The 20,838-nt window shown below is 32.1% G+C and overlaps 2 protein-coding genes across 2 annotated transcripts; one reads left to right on the top strand and one right to left on the bottom strand.

Moving 5' to 3' along the window:
* The first annotated feature begins 337 nt into the window (after positions 1-337).
* On the top strand, positions 338-3,542 carry LOC139895782 (eukaryotic translation initiation factor 3 subunit F). The gene is made up of 6 exons (XM_071878320.1): positions 338-651; positions 901-980; positions 2,350-2,579; positions 2,665-2,786; positions 2,880-2,993; positions 3,176-3,542. Exons 1-6 carry the CDS (start codon positions 430-432, stop codon positions 3,263-3,265), a joined length of 858 nt encoding a protein of 285 aa, XP_071734421.1. The 5' UTR covers positions 338-429; the 3' UTR covers positions 3,266-3,542.
* Positions 3,543-10,805: 7,263 nt separating this feature from the next.
* Positions 10,806-13,460, bottom strand: LOC139899704 (uncharacterized). Its single transcript, XM_071882545.1, has 3 exons — positions 13,390-13,460; positions 11,008-11,661; positions 10,806-10,905 (listed from the first exon to the last, which is right to left on the bottom strand). Exons 1-3 carry the CDS (start codon positions 13,458-13,460, stop codon positions 10,806-10,808), a joined length of 825 nt encoding a protein of 274 aa, XP_071738646.1.
* Positions 13,461-20,838: the final 7,378 nt, after the last annotated feature.

The raw sequence follows: 20,838 nt of genomic DNA, 5'->3' as shown, positions 1-20,838 counted from the left end.
AATCGTTAGAAAGTGACTTATAACCGCTACGTACAATAATTTAATGCATGTTAATGATATCTTTTACGGTTATCGTTAGCAAATTGATTCATATTCTTATTATAATAATGTACATTTATTACATAATTTATAATTTATATGTATATGTATTTAAGTTTCATTTTTATATAATTATAAATAAATTATAAAATAGATAGATTAAAGACACTCAACGAAATGGGCCTGGTGAGCCTGCTTTAGATACCTTTATCTGGTCTTTATAATATATTTTATGGGCTTATTTATGGGCCATAGCTTTCATTAACAACCAGATCTTACAGCATCGTTTTTATTCCCCAAATCAAGTTACGTTCGAAACCCTAGCACCGCTGTCTAGTAGTTGCAGTTACTTCCAGAACCGATTATTCATCCGTCTGAAAATCTGCAATCATGGCGTCGTTCGACCAAACAGTTCTGCAATTCTTTCCGTTGTCTACTAGCTTGTCAGCGAAGGTTCATCCTCTCGTTATCTTCAACATCTGCGATTGTTTTGTACGACGGCCCGACCAAGCTGAGCGAGTCATCGGAACGCTTCTAGGATCCGTTCTTCCTGACGGTACTGTAGATATTCGTAATTCGTATGTCGTTCCTCACAACGAATCTTCGGACCAGGTTTGTTTTTAATTAATGTAATAATTAGATATTAATCGTTACTCAATTTTTTGTTTTCATTGCTTTTGTGCAGATAATTAATTGTTGCATTTTGAAAAAGAATAGTGCATTTATTTTGTCGGAAATAGTTGTAGTTATTTGCTGGTTACATGCCTAATGAATTTTGCAATAACATCTGAGATAATTTAATTACTCCGTTTTATTTATGTCATTTTTTTTTTTAATCTTTTGATTGTAATATATTGCAAGGTTGCTCTGGATATTGATTATCATCATAACATGTTGTCATCTCACCAGAAGGTCAATCCCAAAGAAGTTATTGTTGGATGGTAATTTTTAATTTTGTATGTCAAATTTATTGTTTTAAAGTATTGTTGATTTCATAGTCATCTCGTTTTAGGAGTTACTATAGATTTTTTGCGTTATGTTCCTGTCAATATTAATAGTTGGATTCTTTTGCCCAATCCAAAGATAAAACTCGATCATTAGGTGCTACTCGACAGTTTTAGTATTCTAATTTAGCTCTATGGATTACCATCTGTTTAGAAACAGAATATAAGTTTTTTCGTGTATGTGAGATCTGAACTTTTGAATGTCCAAGTTTAAACGTTCAGACTGTATGCCAATTGCCAAACAACATACATGAGTTTGGAAGAATAGCTCGATATCATAGATTATAGTAACAATGTGTTGCTGGTTGTTTAACGTGACATATCTCATTTTTATGTTGCTTGGGTTAGCTTGCTGCAACTTAATCATGGATGACAAGGCATCTTTGGGATGATGTAACTGTATTAAACTCTTCCGAATTGCTTTGAATATCATAAAGCTTTAGGTAATAGATTGATGCTTTCTATATGAGAATGGGCTTAAAACAGTACCATAATATTATGTTTAAATATACCTTACCAAAACAGGAAGGCTGGCCATGTAAGAGTAACTCTCTGCTTGTTTTGACTCGGTGTTTGAACAATTTTATTATATACTTGGGCTGCCTTTCAGTACTCATGTTTACATAAACCTGTAACTGTAACTACTGAGCCTTGATATGCTGTGAAGATAGAGATATGATCTGGACTCTGGAGCTTCATTTTACCAACGTGATTGCATCACTCATAGCCTTGGTATTATATAGACAAGATCCTTTATAACACATGGAATGAATAAAACTATAATACACTTAGCAGGTAATTGTAATGATGGCTACGTTATTTGTGCCATTATAGTAACTGAAAGTCAAGTTTTTTTATATAAGTACCTTGCTCACATGAATTATTTTTGGAAAAACCTCCGGAAGTATTCTGGCCTATTACACTAGAAGATAGCTAAAACTATTCATCTTTTACATTTTAAGAAGAGATTGAAATGAGGAATACTCTCATACTCTTATTGCAGATGCATTCTTTGGTTAGAAAATATCTATCTTGTAATGTTAAAGCTTTGATTTCATTTGATATTGTTATTTTACTCTAATGATGCGTATATGACATATTTTATATTTCAAAGGCCCATGATTATCTACGAGTTTCTAAACTTTACTTCATTAAGAATTGATAAAGTTTTTCACTCAATTTATGTATACTTGGACGTTATATTATGTGTTTCATCATGGCACTCTAATCTAAATGCTTTGTTTTTTGTATGGATCTGTGGAGAGATATCAGCTAATTAATCTTTCTATTATGACACACTGTCTAGGTTTTCAACTGGATTTGGTGTAACGGGTGGTAGTGCGCTTATTCACGACTTTTACTCCAGAGAAGTTTCAAACCCTGTTCATCTGACAGTCGACACTGGGTTCACAAATGGAGAAGCTTCCATTAAAGCTTTTGTGTCTGTTAATTTGTCTTTGGGAGATCAGCAACTCGCTGCTCAGTTTCAAGAAATACCTCTCGATTTGCGTATGGTTGAAGCTGAGCGTGTTGGATGTACGTGTTAACACAGACCTTTTTTTTTTTTTTTTTCATTTTACTTTTGAAGCTAACTTAAACTTTGGTATTTATCATATTGTAGTTGAAATTCTCAAAACTACATTAGCAGACAAACTCCCTACTGATATGGAAGGAATGGAAGCAACAATGGAACGATTACTAGCATTAATAGATGATACCTACAAATACGTTGACGGTGTTGTGGTAAGACTTATTCCATAGTAGTTATCATTACAATGTTTTTACATTTACCTCTGTTTTAATTTTATGAACACCTATAACATGTAATTCTTTCAGGAGGGTCGTGTTGCCCCTGATAACACCATTGGGAGATTCATATCTGATGCTGTTTCCTCCCTTCCAAAGTTATCACCACCTGCTTTTGATAAGCTTGTTAATGATGGTTTACAGGTAATGAATAATATTTCCTAATTTTTCTTCATTTGAGATTGTTAGGATCATAACATCACACACACAGTACGGAGTATTATTTAGTGGAATCTGTAAAACTTGATATGTTTCATACATGCAACAACGGAGTTTATAATGATCATGCATTTAATGTCGATGTTCTATTTTCTGTTATGTTGCAGGATCAATTGCTGTTACTATACTTGTCAAGCATTACAAGGACACAACTAAGCTTAGCAGAGAAATTGAACACTGCTGCCCAGATCCTTTAAACCAACACTTGTTTTTTAGCTGTTCATCCCTGAGTAGTTGTGTTGCAAGATTTTGTGAAATTTGGGAATTTCGATTTTGTTAAAAATGTTTGTAATATGCTTTTGGACATGTAATAGATTGTTTGCAGATTATTTTCTTCTGCACCTGATATTCATGGATGCTACTAAAATGGGGTGTAGATTTAATAACTGCTCATTTATGTTTTATAGTTTTTGAGATTATTTTATGTCTGTCTGAATGTTAATCTTTCAATGGTAAATGCAGTTTCTCTGGTCATCCAAGTATAAAGTCTGGGTGACTAGAGTTTGCAGTTGGAACATTATATACTTTTAACAATATAAGTGTGTGTAAGTGAACATTTTTGGTGGGCTGGTTTTTAAAACCGTCTTAAGATGGGTTTGGGTAGGTTTGACCTGTATATATTCTCGATTTCTTGGTATATATATTATCAATCAATTATACTAAACATCATGACCAGCCGTTCAAAAAAATTATACTAAACCTAATGTGATTGTCAACACTACTGGGTCAATCCGATCCGGTTGACCCGACCCGACCTGCTTATTTTTCTGGAAAAATCTTTTTTCCGTTACTCTTTTTTACAACTGTTATAATTCAGTAGGCTTATAACTACCTTTAATGGTTATAAGAACAAAGAGAGAAAAAGAGAGAAGAAGGAGAGAAGAAATATTGATATTGATATTTCAAGAGAAATGGTGCACCTTAAATGGTTACCATACATGTCTATTTATAGTATAAAATATTACTATGCAAGAAATATAATAATAATAAAATTAACATCCAATCTAGATATTTTATAACACAATCTAGATATTTTATAACACTCCCCCTTGGATAACAATTTTATTAGAGAATAACTAGTACTGCCTCGTTAAAAACCTTGCTAAAGAAAACTCATTGGGATAAAACTTTAGCTAAGGGAAAAAGAGTGCAGCATAAAGTTGACTCCCCCTCAAGTAGGCAACGCCTGAGTTGTTACATCTTCTGAACATGCCTCATGCCAATATTATGAACGTGTGTTCTGAAAATAGCAGTTAGCAGTGCTTTGGTATAAAGATCAGCAGAGTTGTTGATTGAACGTATCTCATTTTAATCTGGTTGTCTTTTACGATATCTTGAGTATATGAGAAAAATCTGAGGTTTTCATCTGAAACTGTATCATCTAAATCTTTTATGTACAAGTTTGGCCCTCGTGATTTGTCTACAGTCTCCTTCATGGTTTGTTCAAACCGTTGTTTCAGTTCCTATTCCCTTTCAGTCTTTTTCTGAGCCTTACCAATATACCATTCTTTTCCATCAAACTTATGACCGTTAAGACCGTTTATAGCTTTAGCGCCTCGTCAACATTTATGTTTTGTTCTGTCATTTTTGATACTCTTCTTTCATTTGTATTATGTAAGCTGTATTATCTTCATAGATAGTTGTTACGCTTTTATAGCGTTCTAGTCCACAAGAATCAATAATGATTTGTATCATTGATCTTAACTAAAATCATTCCCGAGTAGCTTCATGTAATGCAATCACTTCGGCATGATTTGATGATGTTGCAACAAGTGTTTGTTTTGAGAACGTCATGATATTGCGGTGCCTCCATTTAGGAATACATATCCAGTTTGAGATTTAGCTTTATGTAGATCGGATAAATAATCTGCATCTGTATAACCAAACAAATCTTGTTTCGAGTTGTTAGAATAAAATAATTATAAATTAGTAGTTCCCCGAAGGTATCAAACTATTTGTTTGATCCCATTCCAATGTCTTTTGGTAGGGGCTGAGCTGAACCTTGTCAACAAATTAACTGCAAAAGAAATGTCAGATCTTGTATAATCTATAAGATACATAAGAACCTCAATTGCACTAAAATATAGAACTTCCGATCTGTTAAAATTTTCATGATCTTCGCAGGGATGAAATAGATCAGTGTCAATATTGAGTGATCTAACAACAATGAGTTTGTCTTAAAAAAAAATGTTTTAAAATCTTTTCGGTATAAGTTGTTTGATGTACAAGTAAACCATTAGGCATATGCTCAATTTGCAATCCAAGGTAATACTTGGTTTTTTCAAGATCTTTCATTTCAAAATAATTCTTTAGAAGTTGAATGATTTCATAGATCTCTTTATTTGTTCATATGATGTTAAGAACATTGACATAAACAACTATGATCTCATATCCGAACATTGTTTTTATAAAACATACGTGCAAAATAAGTTTATATTTATACCCTTTTTTTTATCAAGTAGTCATTTAATCGGTTATACCACATACGTCCCGTTTGTATAAACCCACTTAAAATTTTTTGTGATTTAATGGAATATATTCCCTTGAGTTTTACATTAGATGCTTATGATACCTTAACCCTTTAGGTATATTCATATATATCACTATTAAGTGATCCATACAGATAAGTAGTAACAACATTCATGAGATGCATTTAAATAACTACCAGGTTGATTAAGTATCTAATAAGTAATTGTATCCATTACAGGAGGATAATTTTTTCTCCTAATTCATTTCTGGTCTTTGTGGGAAATATTGAGTTACAAGTCTAGTTTTGCCTTGTAACTTCATTTGCACATTTCTTTTCGGATAAAAATTCATTTGTATCCCATACGTTTCACATCTTTAAAAGTGATAACGATTGATCCGAAAACTTTTCTTTTATCGAGCGATTCTAATTCAGCTCTTATTGCTCCTTTCCATTGAGCTCAATCATGTCCATTTTGTATATTCAATGACAGATTTTAGTTTCAGATCATCATCTTTATTCATGATGTCATTGTAACATTATATGAAAATATCTCATAGAGATTTTAGTTTAATTTCGGTTCCATAATATTGCATAATTTATCGCAATTTTAGTATTTACATTTATCAATATCCTCTGCAGAAGGAATATTGATTTGTGGTTCTTCTTGAACACTTTCTCTTACCTCATTATCAGCTGATTTTCTTTTTCGAGGATTTTTATCTTCGGAACCAATTGATCTTCCACGTTTGATGCGTGGCAAAGACTCAACAGTGACATTATTGCCAGCTTTTGGAATTTCAGTTCGAGCTGGAGCATTTATCGCTGGTATATATGATTTAGTCACTTTTTTATATCTGTAAATGCATAAAGTAATTAATTTGCAAGTTCTTGCATATGCATTATTTTTGAACTTTCGTTTCACATTCTTTTGTGCGAGTTCAATATACCTTAATTGATGTTCACATCATGAAGCATCATTTTATTTTTTATTTTTATTTCTCCCCCTAATCTAGGGAACAATGTTTTATTAAAATGACAATCAGCAAAACGTGTTGTAAAAACATCACCCATCATGGGTTCAATATATCTTATGATTGAAGATGTTTTATATCCAAAATATATTATCATCTTTCTTTGAAGAACCATTTTATTGTGTTGTGGTGATACAATTGGAACATACACTGCACAACCAATGTTTTAAGGTAGAAAATATTTGGCTCTTGGCCAAAATCAAGTATTAAGTGAAAATATTTACGACTTCCACATGGTATAATGCGAATTAATGTCGCAGCATGTAAATTTACATGTCCACATATAAATATTGAGAGATTTGTACTCATTATCAATTGTCTAGTTATTAGCTGTAAGCGTTTATCTATTGATTCAGCTAAACCAATTTTGTATATGCACATGAGCAACTGGATGTTCAACAACAATCCCTGTAGATATATAATGATCATTAAATGCTTGAGATGTTAATTCACCAGCATTATCAAGTCTCATCCTTTTAATGGTGTAATCAGAATAATGTGTTCTCAATTTAATAATTTGTGCAAGAAACTTTGCAAATGCCATATTACGGCTTGATAACATACAAATATGAGACCATCCGCTAGATGCGTCTATTAGAACCATGAAATATCAAAATGGTTCACATGATGGATGAATTGGTTCATATATCTTACCTTGAATTCTTTCAAGAAACATTTGTGATTCTTTTTCACAATATACTTTTCATTAATCACCATATGTGCTTTCCATTAATCACCATATGTTTTTTTTTTTTTTTTTTTTTTTTTTTTTTTTTTTTTTTATAAATCACCATATGTGTTTTTTTTTTTTATCATATATCCTTTTCACCATATACGCTTTTAATCATATGCACTGTGTTTTTCACCATATGCGCTTTTAATCATATGCGCTGTGCTTTTCATCATATTCGTTTTTTATCATATGCGATGCGCTTTTTATCATATGCGCTTTTTTATGTGAATAGTAAATTAATTAATTTCGTTTTACTATTCATATGAATTAATTTAGATTTACTATTTTGTTAATTGAGTAATATATATATACATCATATACTTGTGACTCCGAAGGCTCAAATGAATTTGACCATATAGTTATACGTTGTACCTTGCACATTAATTTTCAGTAGAAGCTTTAGATGCATATTATTTTCAGTAGAAGCTTTAGATGCACTTTTTTTTTTTTTTTTAATCACCAAATACCACAAACACTTTGTTTGCGTTTGTTCATAGTCATCAATGAAAACCATTTTCTTTAATTTTATTTTATACAATAAAATTAACGCATCATTATTCTTTTCAAAAACAATAATCTATTGTTATTGTTTACTTGTGCCATGTTTAACAACAAAAGTCAACAACCTCTGTCTTGTTTGTTGTGGCAACCAAAAACAACCTTTGCTTTTGTTACCGAGAATCCAAGACCAAAAAACAATTAATTTTTAATTAATCTTTTATCAAAACCATAAATGATTTTATTGATCTACGTTGATATGGCCATAAAGAATTGACGGCTGACCTACTTTTGTAAGTGTATTTCGGCTATCATCCCGAAAACGCACAACGACCTTTTTTTTTTTTATAAACTATTTGTTTCATATCTAGTTTAGGCAATTATTGTGAACATTTGGTCCCTATAAGAGCATTTATTTTTTAGACTTTTAGTTGATTTGTACTTGTCACAATTAGGGATAGCACCCGCGGGTCGTGGATGCGGATCCATTGGATCCATCACCCGTACCCGCGGATTTTTTTTAAGAGACATCCAATTGAACCCTTGTTCGTTGAAACAATTTGACTATATTTTTACTCCCCATTATTAAACGGGCCATTTTGATGTACACTCTTAAAAAAATAATTTGTTTTTTAAGTTTTATTATTCAACCTCCTTTTTTCAACGGTCACGTTTTTAACAAAACATTTGATAAGTTTGGAAAAAAGTTTTTTATTGATTATCATCAAAAGTTTTCTATTGTCACTCTACTGGATGGAATTATGGCATACAACCAAAATTGCAACCCAACACTACATAAGAACAAAAAGGTTGTTTTTAATTAACATATGTATATGTGTTAAACTCGGAATAATAATAACTTATTTTAGAAAATTAACATAAGACATGTTGAAACATTTTTGTCACATTTAACTCATCAAGTCTAATACTTATCATTGATAGATTTTATCACGTCTAGGAGATGTTTACTTTTTTCTTGTATTAAGTCCTACTTTCATTTACCTTTGTTTGGAAAAAAGTTTTTTTTTTTTACTTTGCTTTCCCCCTTTCTGTAAAACTCATTTAAACACTTTCTTTGTTTTTTTTTTTAAAAAAAACTTCCTTTTTTTTACGTTACCCGTAAATTATAAATATATAAAAAAAACTTTTTGTTTAAATTTTTTTTCTAGTTTTTAAAAAGCCACTTGACCAATTTTTTAATTCTTTCACAACACCTGATATCGTGATCGTGACCTTTCACCAAAGCAAGAGATATTTTTGATAAACTAAACACGGATTCGTGTTTGAAATTGTCGGCCACAAAAAAATTCATTTGATAAAAGTATATATTTTTTTTAGTTATAGAAGGAGACCACTTCATTTTCAATACTTCATTTTTGACAAAAAACTATTCCATTTTACCATCCCCTTTTTTTTCTTACTTTAACTTTTAAGATATACTTTTAATAAAAATACAAACTACTTTTTCTTATTTTAACTTTTAAGATTTACTTTTAATAAAAATACAAACTACTTTTTGTATTTTAACTTTTAAGATTTACTTTTAATAAAAGTACAAACTACTTTTTCTTATTTTAACTTTTAAGATTTACTTTTAATAAAAATACAAACTATTTTTTTATTTTAACTTTTAAAATTATAAATTTAAGAATAAACATTAGTATGCATGAAATAAATAATGATTAATTGCATAAGTAATCATAAATGTTAGATAACATATAAAGACCCCGTCGTATTCGTATTGATCGGAATTAATCTCGACCCATGGTACCGTGTTGTCAAATGACGTGTTGCGTACATAAAGTACCGTGTTGTCAAATGACGTGTTGCGTACAATCACGAGGTCTTATTAACACAAATATAAATGTTAGTGAAGTTAATAAGAGTTAGATTACAGAAAATATAATTCAGGTGGTATAACCGACCATATATAACTTAAATAACATAAATATAAATGTTAGTGAAGTTAGTAAAAGTTAGATTACAGAAATATAATTCAGGTGGTATAACCGACCATATATAACTTAAATAACATAAATATAAATGTTAGTGAAGTTAGTAAAAGTTAGATTACAGAAATATAATTCAGGTGGTATAACCGACCATATATAACTTAAATAACATAAATATAAATGTTAGTAGTCCAAAATTTGATATATTCGAGTCTGAAAATTATTAATAATTTCATACCTTGATTAGTGATTCGTGATCGTTTGAGATATCTTTTAATTACACTAAGCTTTTCGTGCTGATAACGTGTTATAATTCAGTAGGCTTATAACTACCTTTAATGGTTATAAGAACAAAGAGAGAAAAAGAGAGAAGAAGGAGAGAAGAAATATTGATATTGATATTTCAAGAGAAATGGTGCACCTTAAATGGTTACCATACATGTCTATTTATAGTATAAAATATTACTATGCAAGAAATATAATAATAATAAAATTAACATCCAATCTAGATATTTTATAACACAATCTAGATATTTTATAACAACAACTTTTTTTTTTACTTATTTTTTTCCTTCCATTCATTCATTTATTAGACGTTAGTTAACTCTATTAACAGTTTTATTAAATGTAAAGTTAACCGACCGTTAATCGAAAAAAAATATTCTCCGCAACAAAATTGTTTTCGATCTTTTTTTTTACTATGTATTTTATTTTTTATTTATTTATTTATTTTTAACCATTTAATTGCCCGGCTTGCCGGCTATTAACCCTTTTGTTTTAAAAGTTTAATTAACTGAATGTTAATCAACAAAAACCACCTAGCAACACTTAGCAGTACCGAGTAGTAAATTCAGTTAGAAGTTTGCTTCATTCACGCACATTTCATACAAAAATATTTACACGTTTCATACAAAAATATGTAAATGCATAGACGAAACTATGCATAGATCAGAGAGGGCTTTAGCCACCCCCACATGTTTGGGGTACTAGTGTAAATATAGTCTTTTATGGGTTAATATATATATATATTTTTTTTGGAAAGACAATTTATATTCAAACAAAAACCGGAGATATTACAGAGTACAACCCATTTAGGGCAACCACGAGCTCGGAACAAGAGGTTACGAGCAGAATCTCATTACCTACATATTGACTATACAAAAATTAAAGCGACTAGAGAAAAACACACAATTATTACAAGAAACATCGCGGATTATGAAGCCAACTATGCCAATCGATTATTTTGTTTTTGCACCTTCTTGCAATCCATTCATGAGTCTTCACTTGAATCTCACATAAAGCCATAGGAGCGTTCCATGATTTTCCTTTAAAAACCTTTTGATTTCTATTCCCCCAAATGAGATATCCACAAATCCAAGTAACCGCTTGCCATATTTTTGAGCGTTGAGCCGAAGAGGTAAGACTCGGTTGTTCGGAAAAAATCTCACCAATATCTAGATTCGAATGAAAAGGCAAACCCCACCAATCAAAGACTTTAGACCAAACCTCGGACGCGAGTTTGCAAGAGAGAATAGAGTGATCCACCGATTCAATATCACCATCACAAAGTGAACATCTAACCGAGTATAGGTCGATGCCACGTTTGTCAAGTTCAATTAAAACCGGAAGCCGTTTCTTTCTTGCACGCCACACAAAGATTTCTACTTTTTTAGGAGTAAGATAATCTCTAAGTGTTTCCAAGTTATTTGAGCCTGTAACGAGAGTCTTTTCATCGATCATGGAGGTCAATTTATTAGTAGTAAAACACCCGTTTGAACCCGGATGCCAACGCCAACTATCACGTCTACCAGAGTCAAACTTAAGTCCCGAAATTAAACGTGATAACTCTACTAGATCACCGGCAGCACGTCCTCTGGGCTGTCTGCACCAGTCCCAGGACCCGAAACACCTGTTCTCCACGCAAAACAGCCGATCCCGAATAGTGCATTGTTAGTTGTTGTCGATTCGCCAAAGCCTGTTGAAATTTTCTTTTAAGCATACACTCCAAGCCAAACGTCATTCCAGAAAGAAACACTCGAACCATCACCAATGTCTTTTATAAAAGAGCGACTGAAATTGATGCCCAACTCGTCAAGGAAGAAACCTGTTTTGATTATCGAAGCACAACAAGAATATGTTGGCCTCTCATCTTTTTTACTACTAGTCTTAGCTCTTCACTTTTTATGATAGTGGCGATCCTAGAATCATAATTTAAATGGGTCTCGAATTTTTTTCCAGTACTAATTATATTTAAATGCTATTTTAGTGGTAATTTACTTTAAAAAAACTACAAATTCGAATAATATATGAAGTCCGAATAGTTAAATTTAGTAATGTCTTATACGTAGTACAATTTAAAAGAATTTGAAAATTATATGGGGTCCTTCAATTAAATTTAATGGTGTTCTATACAATTTAACTGATAATTTCCACTAAAAATTATTAAACTAGTGATATCTCGTGACCCCACATGCTTATACCTAAATTCGCCCCTGGCTACATATACTCCTTATAAATTAGTTCAAATATTATTTTCATTTATGGTTTTTAAGGCGGACATACTTGATGGATAACATGTACCGTATTTATCATAAGCTAACCATAAAGTTCATTTTGTGTTGTCAAATTTCCACCTATTCGAACAAGAGTTTACTATAGGATGGGTATTTTATTTTATTTTTTTTGGGTAAAGAGGGTCACTCGGTGAATATATAATATAACAAGAATAAATAAGAACAATGACTATAGGACATGCCTAAAAGCCTCTCAAACAATCAATCAAATAAAAAACGCTAAGCAACCTAGAGTACCAAGCTCAAACAACAACAAATAATTAGGAAATTTTCCAATCTGATTTTAATCTAAGAGCTTGGTGTGCGTCTTTTCATTTAATACTCATGAGCTTTAGACGCACATTTGAGTATATAGCCCTGCACACTTGATCAGGATGGGTATTTACAGATGGCAATAATCTTATCATAACTATTTTATGTATTTTTAAATTTACACCATCCCCAACCCTCCTAAAAAAATTGTTCAAGTTCCACCACAAAAATTGTTCAAATTCCACCACTGTAAATGGATCAATTAAAATTGTTCTTTGTTTATCTCTCTTGCTTCTCTCATGATATGATTCGCACACGTGATTGTTTGAATGTTTTTGTATAAAGTGTGTGTGAATCTATTATTTCCCATTTAATAAACAGGTTTGCTACATAAAGGCGTAAAAATGGAGTATACTTTACAATCTATTAATAATGTATACTTATTATTTTTTTTTTTTTACAGCAATTGGGATCAATCGAGGGAAAGAGAAAAAAATATCATCACCCTTAAACAAACTGCATAATGATTTGATTAAGTATTTTTTATGAATTTGAAATTACTTAAGATGTTTTTTGCTCTGATCATTTTAACTTTCTTTTAACTAAATTTACATTTCTCAGTCTTATATTTATAATATATAGCTATAGTTATAAATTTGATGGGAAATAGAAATCGGGATTCATGTCTGTCTCTCTGTCCGTCCCATGAATGAAGGAAAGGTGGTGTCGGGTTAGTGAGGTTTGCATTAACTTAAAAAGAAGGTTAGACCAAAATCAGGGCCGCCTCAGTTTCATTCACGCCTGCTCCTTACAGCTCAATCTCCACACTTTTACAATTAACAATATCTACTTTAATCCCCATAACGATAACGATTTTCCCCATAAATAAAAAATATAAATCTCTAGATACACAACAAATATTGGGCGAGTAGGGACAAATTGAAATGGACACTACTATCCTTTCACTTTTTCACTCCTTTACCAACATTTTCACTATTTATTTTTACTATTCACTAATTTTTCTACACTTATTTTTTTTTTCAATAGTGCCATTATCGCCCAAACACCAAACAGTGTGGCATACTAGAGGTCATTTTATTTTTATATTCTTCATTTTTTCAATTTTATGTTTATAATAGTTAATTTGTACTTTGCACTAGTCTACATAAATTATGTAGCTGTTTTGTCCTTAAAAGTGTCGTCAACCTCTAGAGATCAAGGACGGAGTTAGATGTCATTGATGCAAGGTTATAGTGGTTAGTTATGTTGGGTGAGTGTATCGGGCTTCGACTAATCTTTTGTCATATGTGTTTGGATGTTTCGTCCATTTGTTCTGTGATTGCATTCGGTGGTTAGGATTTTCTATGGATCTAGCGGTCCTTTAGTTTGCACAAGCATGTCACTTGATGTTTTTGTATGGACTTTATATGGATCTACCAAGACGACGATTAATTCTTGATATTTACTTTGGAATTCCAGTGCGCTAACGCGAGTTATGTAGTTGCAATTGTTGATTTCAATCTGGTTGGGTCATTTGTACGTTCGATATATAATTAGAGTTTGTACAATATCTAGTTAGAGATGTAGAATTGTTAGTTCAACTGATTGATACCAACGGGCTGTTGATTTGGCGGTATTGTAATGATTCTTCCAACTAAGAGGATGAAGATTCAAATTTTCTGAACATATTTCCTGAATTATTGTAAATATACATGGGGTAAAAAATATAATTAACTAAATTGACTGATCTAATCAATATGTAATTCAATTAGAGTATTTAAATTTATCTTATTTTCAATAATTTTTGAAAATGTAAAACAAAAGGAACCGCAACCATACTACGGTTACAAAACAAAATGTTAGGAATAGGGGATCGCCTGGACGTTGGGAGATATAAATTTGAGAGAAAAACAACTCTATTACTCACAAGAATAGATTTACAGAGTATTACAAAACTCTTACAAAAAAACTCTCAAACTCACACACACTCTCTAGGTTGTGATTGTAGTGACCCGAACTTTTCCATGTTTATATATATTAATTGAGATTGATATTTACATGATTAAATGTTTCCAACATGTTAAGCAATCAAACTTGTTAAGACTTGATTAATTGAAATATGTTTCATATAGACAATTGACCACCCAAGTTGACCGGTGATTCACGAACGTTAAAACTTGTAAAAACTATACGATGACATATATATGGTTATATATATAGTTAACATGTTTTTATTATAAGTATGTATCTCATTAGGTATTTTAACAATGAGTTATATACATAAAAATGAGACTATTAATTTAAGAAACTCGAAAACGATATATATAACGATTATCGTTATAACAACGTCTTACTAGGTACATATGAATCATATTAAGATATTGATACACTTGGTTAATTATGTTAAATGATAAGTAAATATATTATTAAGTGTATTAACAATGAAATACATATGTAAAAATAAGACTACTAACTTAATGATTTCGAAACGAGACATATATGTAACGATTATCGTTGTAACGACATTTAACTGTATATACATCATACTAAGATATATTATATATCATAATATCATGATAATATAATAATTTAACATCTCATTTTTTATAATAAACAATGGGTTAACAACATTCAACAAGATCGTTAACCTAAAGGTTTCAAAACAACATTTACATGTAACGACTAACGATGACTTAACGACTCAGTTAAAATGTATATACATGTAGTGTTTTAATATGTATTCATACACTTTTGAAAGACTTCAAGACACTTATCAAAATACTTCTACTTAACAAAAATGCTTACAATTACATCCTCGTTCAGTTTCATCAACAATTCTACTCGTATGCACCCGTATTCGTACTCGTACAATACACAGCTTTTAGATGTATGTACTATTGGTATATACACTCCAATGATCAGCTCTTAGCAGCCCATGTGAGTCACCTAACACATGTGGGAACCATCATTTGGCAACTAGCATGAAATATCTCATAAAATTACAAAAATATGAGTAATCATTCATGACTTATTTACATGAAAACAAAATTACATATCCTTTATATCTAATCCATACACCAACGACCAAAAACACCTACAAACACTTTCATTCTTCAATTTTCTTCATCTAATTGATCTCTCTCAAGTTCTATCTTCAAGTTCTAAGTGTTCTTCATATATTTTACAAGTTCTAGTTACATAAAATCAAGAATACTTTCAAGTTTGCTAGCTCACTTCCAATCTTGTAAGGTGATCATCCAACCTCAAAAAATCTTTGTTTCTTACAGTAGGTTATCATTCTAATACAAGGTAATAATCATATTCAAACTTTGGTTCAATTTCTATAACTATAACAATCTTATTTCAAGTGATGATCTTACTTGAACTTGTTTTCGTGTCATGATTCTGCTTCAAGAACTTCAAGCCATCCAAGGATCCGTTGAAGCTAGATCCATTTTTCTCTTTTCCAGTAGGTTTATCCAAGAAACTTAAGGTAGTAATGATGTTCATAACATCATTCGATTCATACATATAAAGCTATCTTATTCGGAGGTTTAAACTTGTAATCACTAGAACATAGTTTAGTTAATTCTAAACTTGTTCGCAAACAAAAGTTAATCCTTCTAACTTGACTTTTAAAATCAACTAAACACATGTTCTATATCTATATGATATGTTAACTTAATGATTTAAAACCTGGAAACACGAAAAACACCGTAAAACCGGATTTACGCCGTCGTAGTAACACCGCGGGCTGTTTTGGGTTAGTTAATTAAAAACTATGATAAACTTTGATTTAAAAGTTGTTATTCTGAGAAAATGATTTTTATTATGAACATGAAACTATATCCAAAAATTATGGTTAAACTCAAAGTGGAAGTATGTTTTCTAAAATGGTCATCTAGACGTCGTTCTTTCGACTGAAATGACTACCTTTACAAAAACGACTTGTAACTTATTTTTCCGACTATAAACCTATACTTTTTCTGTTTAGATTCATAAAATAGAGTTCAATATGAAACCATAGCAATTTGATTCACTCAAAACGGATTTAAAATGAAGAAGTTATGGGTAAAACAAGATTGGATAATTTTTCTCATTTTAGCTACGTGAAAATTGGTAACAAATCTATTCCAACCATAACTTAATCAACTTGTATTGTATATTATGTAATCTTGAGATACCATAGACACGTATACAATGTTTCGACCTATCATGTCGACACATCTATATATATTTCGGAACAACCATAGACACTCTATATGTGAATGTTGGAGTTAGCTATACAGGGTTGAGGTTGATTCCAAAATATATATAGTTTGAGTTGTGATCAATACTGAGATACGTATACACTGGGTCGTGGATTGATTCAAGATAATATTTATCGATTTATTTCTGTACATCTAACTGTGGACAACTAGTTGTAGGTTACTAACGAGGACAGCTGACTTAATAAATTTAAAACATCAAAATATATTAAAAGTGTTGTAAATATATTTTGAACATACTTTGATATATATGTATATATTGTTATAGGTTCGTGAATCAACAGTGGCCAAGTCTTACTTCCCGACGAAGTAAAAATCTGTGAAAGTGAGTTATAGTCCCACTTTTAAAATCTAATATTTTTGGGATGAGAATACATGCAGGTTTTATAAATGATTTACAAAATAGACACAAGTACGTGAAACTACATTCTATGGTTGAATTATCGAAATCGAATATGCCCCTTTTTATTAAGTCTGGTAATCTAAGAATTAGGGAACAGACACCCTAATTGACGCGAATCCTAAAGATAGATCTATTGGGTCTAACCAAACCCATCCAAAGTACCGGATACTTTAGTACTTCGAAATTTATATCATATCCGAAGGGTGTCCCGGAATGATGGGGATATTCTTATATATGCATCTTGTTAATGTCGGTTACCAGGTGTTCACCATATGAATGATTTTTATCTCTATGTATGGGATGTGTATTGAAATATGAAATCTTGTGGTCTATTGTTACGATTTGATATATATAGGTTAAACCTATAACCCACCAACATTTTTGTTGACGTTTAAAGCATGTTTATTCTCAGGTGAATACTAAGAGCTTCCGCTATTGCATACTAAAATAAGGACAAGATTTGGAGTCCATGTTTGTATGATATTGTGTAAAAACTGCATTCAAGAAACCGATTTCGATGTAACATATTTGTATTGTAAACCATTATGTAATGGTCGTGTGTAAACAGGATATTTTAGATTATCATTATTTGATAATCTACATAAAGCTTTTTAAACCTTTATTTATGAAATAAAGGTTATGGTTTGTTTTAAAATGAATGCAGTCTTTGAAAAACGTCTCATATAGAGGTCAAAACCTCGCAACGAAATCAATTAATATGGAACGTTTTTAATCAATAAGAACGGGACATTTCAGTTGGTATCCGAGCGTTGGTCTTAGAGAACCAGAATTTTGCATTAGTGTGTCTTATCGAGTTTGTTAGGATGCATTAGTGAGTCTGGACTTCGACCGTGTTTACTTGAAAAATGATTGCTTAACAAATTTTGTTGGAAACTATATATTTTTAACATGTGAATATTATGTGATATATTAATCTCTTAACGCGTTTGATATTATGTGATAGATGTCTACCTCTAGAACAAGTCCCATTGACTCACCTAATAATAATGAAGAGTCAAATGTAAATTGGAATGATTCGTGGACTGATTCACAAGTTCCCGAAGAGGAACCGGAAGAAGAGTCGGAACCGGAAGAAGAATCGGAACCGGAAGAAGAATCGGAACCGGATGAAGAAATAGAACCGGTGGGAGAAATAATAAAACGGTTAAGTAAAAGAAAATCCTCAACCAACCGACCAAGGTTAATTATGGTCAATGGTGTTTCCGCCAAGGAAGCAAAATATTGGGAGGATTACCAATTCTCCGATGAATCGGATTCCGACGAGAATTCCGATGATGTTATAGAAATTACCCCAACTGAATTTAAAAAGGCAAAAGAAAATAATAAGGGAAAGGGCATAAAAATAGAGAAATATAATTCCAACCCCGATGAACTTTATATGTATCGTCAACCCCCGAAGTCCTTAAGTTGTAACAATGACCCGGGAACCTCTAAACCACCAGGTTTTTCTAAACCAATGTGGAAAACGACGGCTCGTATTAGGGGAACATTATATATGCCTAGAAACTTGGCAAAACGAACCAAAACCGAAGAAGAAGAAACAAGCGAGTCGGAATAAGATAGTTGTATTCGTGTGGTGTAATATATGTAATATAGTGTGCTTATGCTTTATGATATATGTAAAAATTGCTTGTATTAATAAGTAATTTTTTTATGAATCTAACTCTTGTCTATTTTACAGTATAAAAACACAAAATGGATAGACAACCCAATATTTTAAGAGACCTACCCGGAGACATGATTGATGAAATCTTGTCTAGAGTCGGTCAGAATTCTGCGGCACAACTATTTAAGGCGAGATCAGTTTGTAAGACATTCGAAGAAAGTTCCAAGAATGCCTTGGTTTATAAAAGGCTTTCGTTCGAAAGATGGGGGATATCACATTGGAAAATCCATAAGTTACGATGTGTTTACTTTGACGCATATATTGCGGGGAACCCAAATGCTATTTTACGCAATGGGTTAAGAAATTATTTTGACTCAATATATCCGAATATTGGACTTCGTGATTTAGAAAAAGCGACTAACATGCAACATAAAGAAGCATGTTATGCTTACGGATTAGTAATGTTCGCTTCTCACCAAAGTGAGAACAAGAACATCGGGCTACAACTATTAAACAAAACGTTCCCACAAGTGACGGAGTCGGTAATTGGGGTAAGAAATGAGGTTTTTAGATTGTTACGGGACTGTTGGACATTACGTAACCCTCGTCCCTTTGACGACGTTACAACACGCTGTCTTATCAACGGCCATAACGGTTATGTTCCACAAGACCAAGGATGGGAAGTAATCCTAGTAAAACCAGAATGCATGACTTGTTTCTGGACGTATGAATTACGTGTCTTTATTGCCTTTGCTGAACGACTTGTGTACTAGCTAGAATTATCTTCACAACCATCTTGTATCAAATTTATTGTGTGCTATATTTCATGCTATATGTAAAATAAGTGGTATTGTAAGTTTGTAAAATATTGTGTAAAAGTTTGAACGCGAAATATTATTATAATCAGTTTTTCATATAGAATTGTAGTAGTTGAATTGTATATTAGCTACTAAGTATGAACTTAACGGGTAGGTACTACCCGAATTTAAACTTATAAAACGCTAATATGAAGAAAAAACTTTTATAAATGAGTTCATATTATGCTACGAAATACTATTAACTACTCTTAATATTCTGTATGATTAACTTGTTCCATTTGACTATTTTGAAGGAAATGGCACCGACTACTCGACACATCGTGAATATGAATGAAGAGGAATTCCGTACTTTTCTAGCTTCAAACATAGCCGCAGTACAGGCTGCGCTACATACCAACAATAACCTTGGATCTAGCAGTACAGGAAATCGTGTAGGATGCACCTACAAAGAATTCACTGCCTGCAAACCTTTGGAATTTGATGGAACCGAAGGACCGATCGGATTGAAACGGTGGACCGAGAAGGTCGAATCGGTGTTTGCCATAAGTAAGTGTACTGAAGAGGACAAAGTGAAGTACGCTACGCATACCTTCACAGGTTCTGCGTTAACATGGTGGAATACCTATCTAGAGCAAGTGGGACAAAACGATGCGTACGCACTACCGTGGTCAGCATTCAAGCACTTGATGAACGAGAAGTACCGTCCCAGAACCGAGGTCAATAAGCTCAAGACAGAACTTAGAGGGTTACGAACCCAAGGATTTGATATTACCACGTACGAAAGACGATTCACAGAATTGTGCCTATTGTGTCCGGGAGCATTCGAAGATGAGGAAGAGAAGATCGACGCGTTTGTGAAAGGATTACCGGAAAGAATCCAAGAAGATATAAGTTCACACGAGCCCGCCTACATACAACAGGCATGTAGAATGGCTCACAAACTAGTGAACTAGATTGAAGAAAGAATTAAACAACAGACTGCTGAAGAGGCCAATGTGAAGCAAGTCAAAAGAAAGTGGGAGGAAAACGGTGATAAGAATCACCAATACAACAACAACAGCAATTACATCAATAATCGCAACAATTATCCCAACAATCGCAACATCAATCACAACTACAACAAACGGCCCAACAACAACAACAAC

The sequence above is a fragment of the Rutidosis leptorrhynchoides genome, chromosome 3 (genome assembly GCF_046630445.1).
Source record: "Rutidosis leptorrhynchoides isolate AG116_Rl617_1_P2 chromosome 3, CSIRO_AGI_Rlap_v1, whole genome shotgun sequence".
Classification (NCBI taxonomy): Eukaryota; Viridiplantae; Streptophyta; class Magnoliopsida; order Asterales; family Asteraceae; genus Rutidosis; species Rutidosis leptorrhynchoides.
Note: the sequence above shows the minus strand (reverse complement) of the source record. Positions and strands in the feature narration are given on the sequence as shown.

What these genes read in the sequence shown, in the direction of transcription:
- LOC139899704 (XM_071882545.1), bottom strand. Translation starts at nt 13,460, where the DNA reads ATGGGGAAAATCGTTATCGTTATGGGGATTAAAGTAGATATTGTTAAT. An exon ending in AAAAGTGTGGAGATTGAGCT is followed by an intron (nt 11,662 to 13,389) that starts GTAAGGAGCAGG and finishes CGTGGAGAACAG; the next exon opens with GTGTTTCGGGTCCTGGGACT. An exon ending in CATGAATGGATTGCAAGAAG is followed by an intron (nt 10,906 to 11,007) that starts GTGCAAAAACAA and finishes ATTTTTGTATAG; the next exon opens with TCAATATGTAGGTAATGAGA.
- LOC139895782 (XM_071878320.1), top strand. Translation starts at nt 430, where the DNA reads ATGGCGTCGTTCGACCAAACAGTTCTGCAATTCTTTCCGTTGTCTACT. An exon ending in ACAACGAATCTTCGGACCAG is followed by an intron (nt 652 to 900) that starts GTTTGTTTTTAA and finishes ATATATTGCAAG; the next exon opens with GTTGCTCTGGATATTGATTA. An exon ending in AAAGAAGTTATTGTTGGATG is followed by an intron (nt 981 to 2,349) that starts GTAATTTTTAAT and finishes CACACTGTCTAG; the next exon opens with GTTTTCAACTGGATTTGGTG.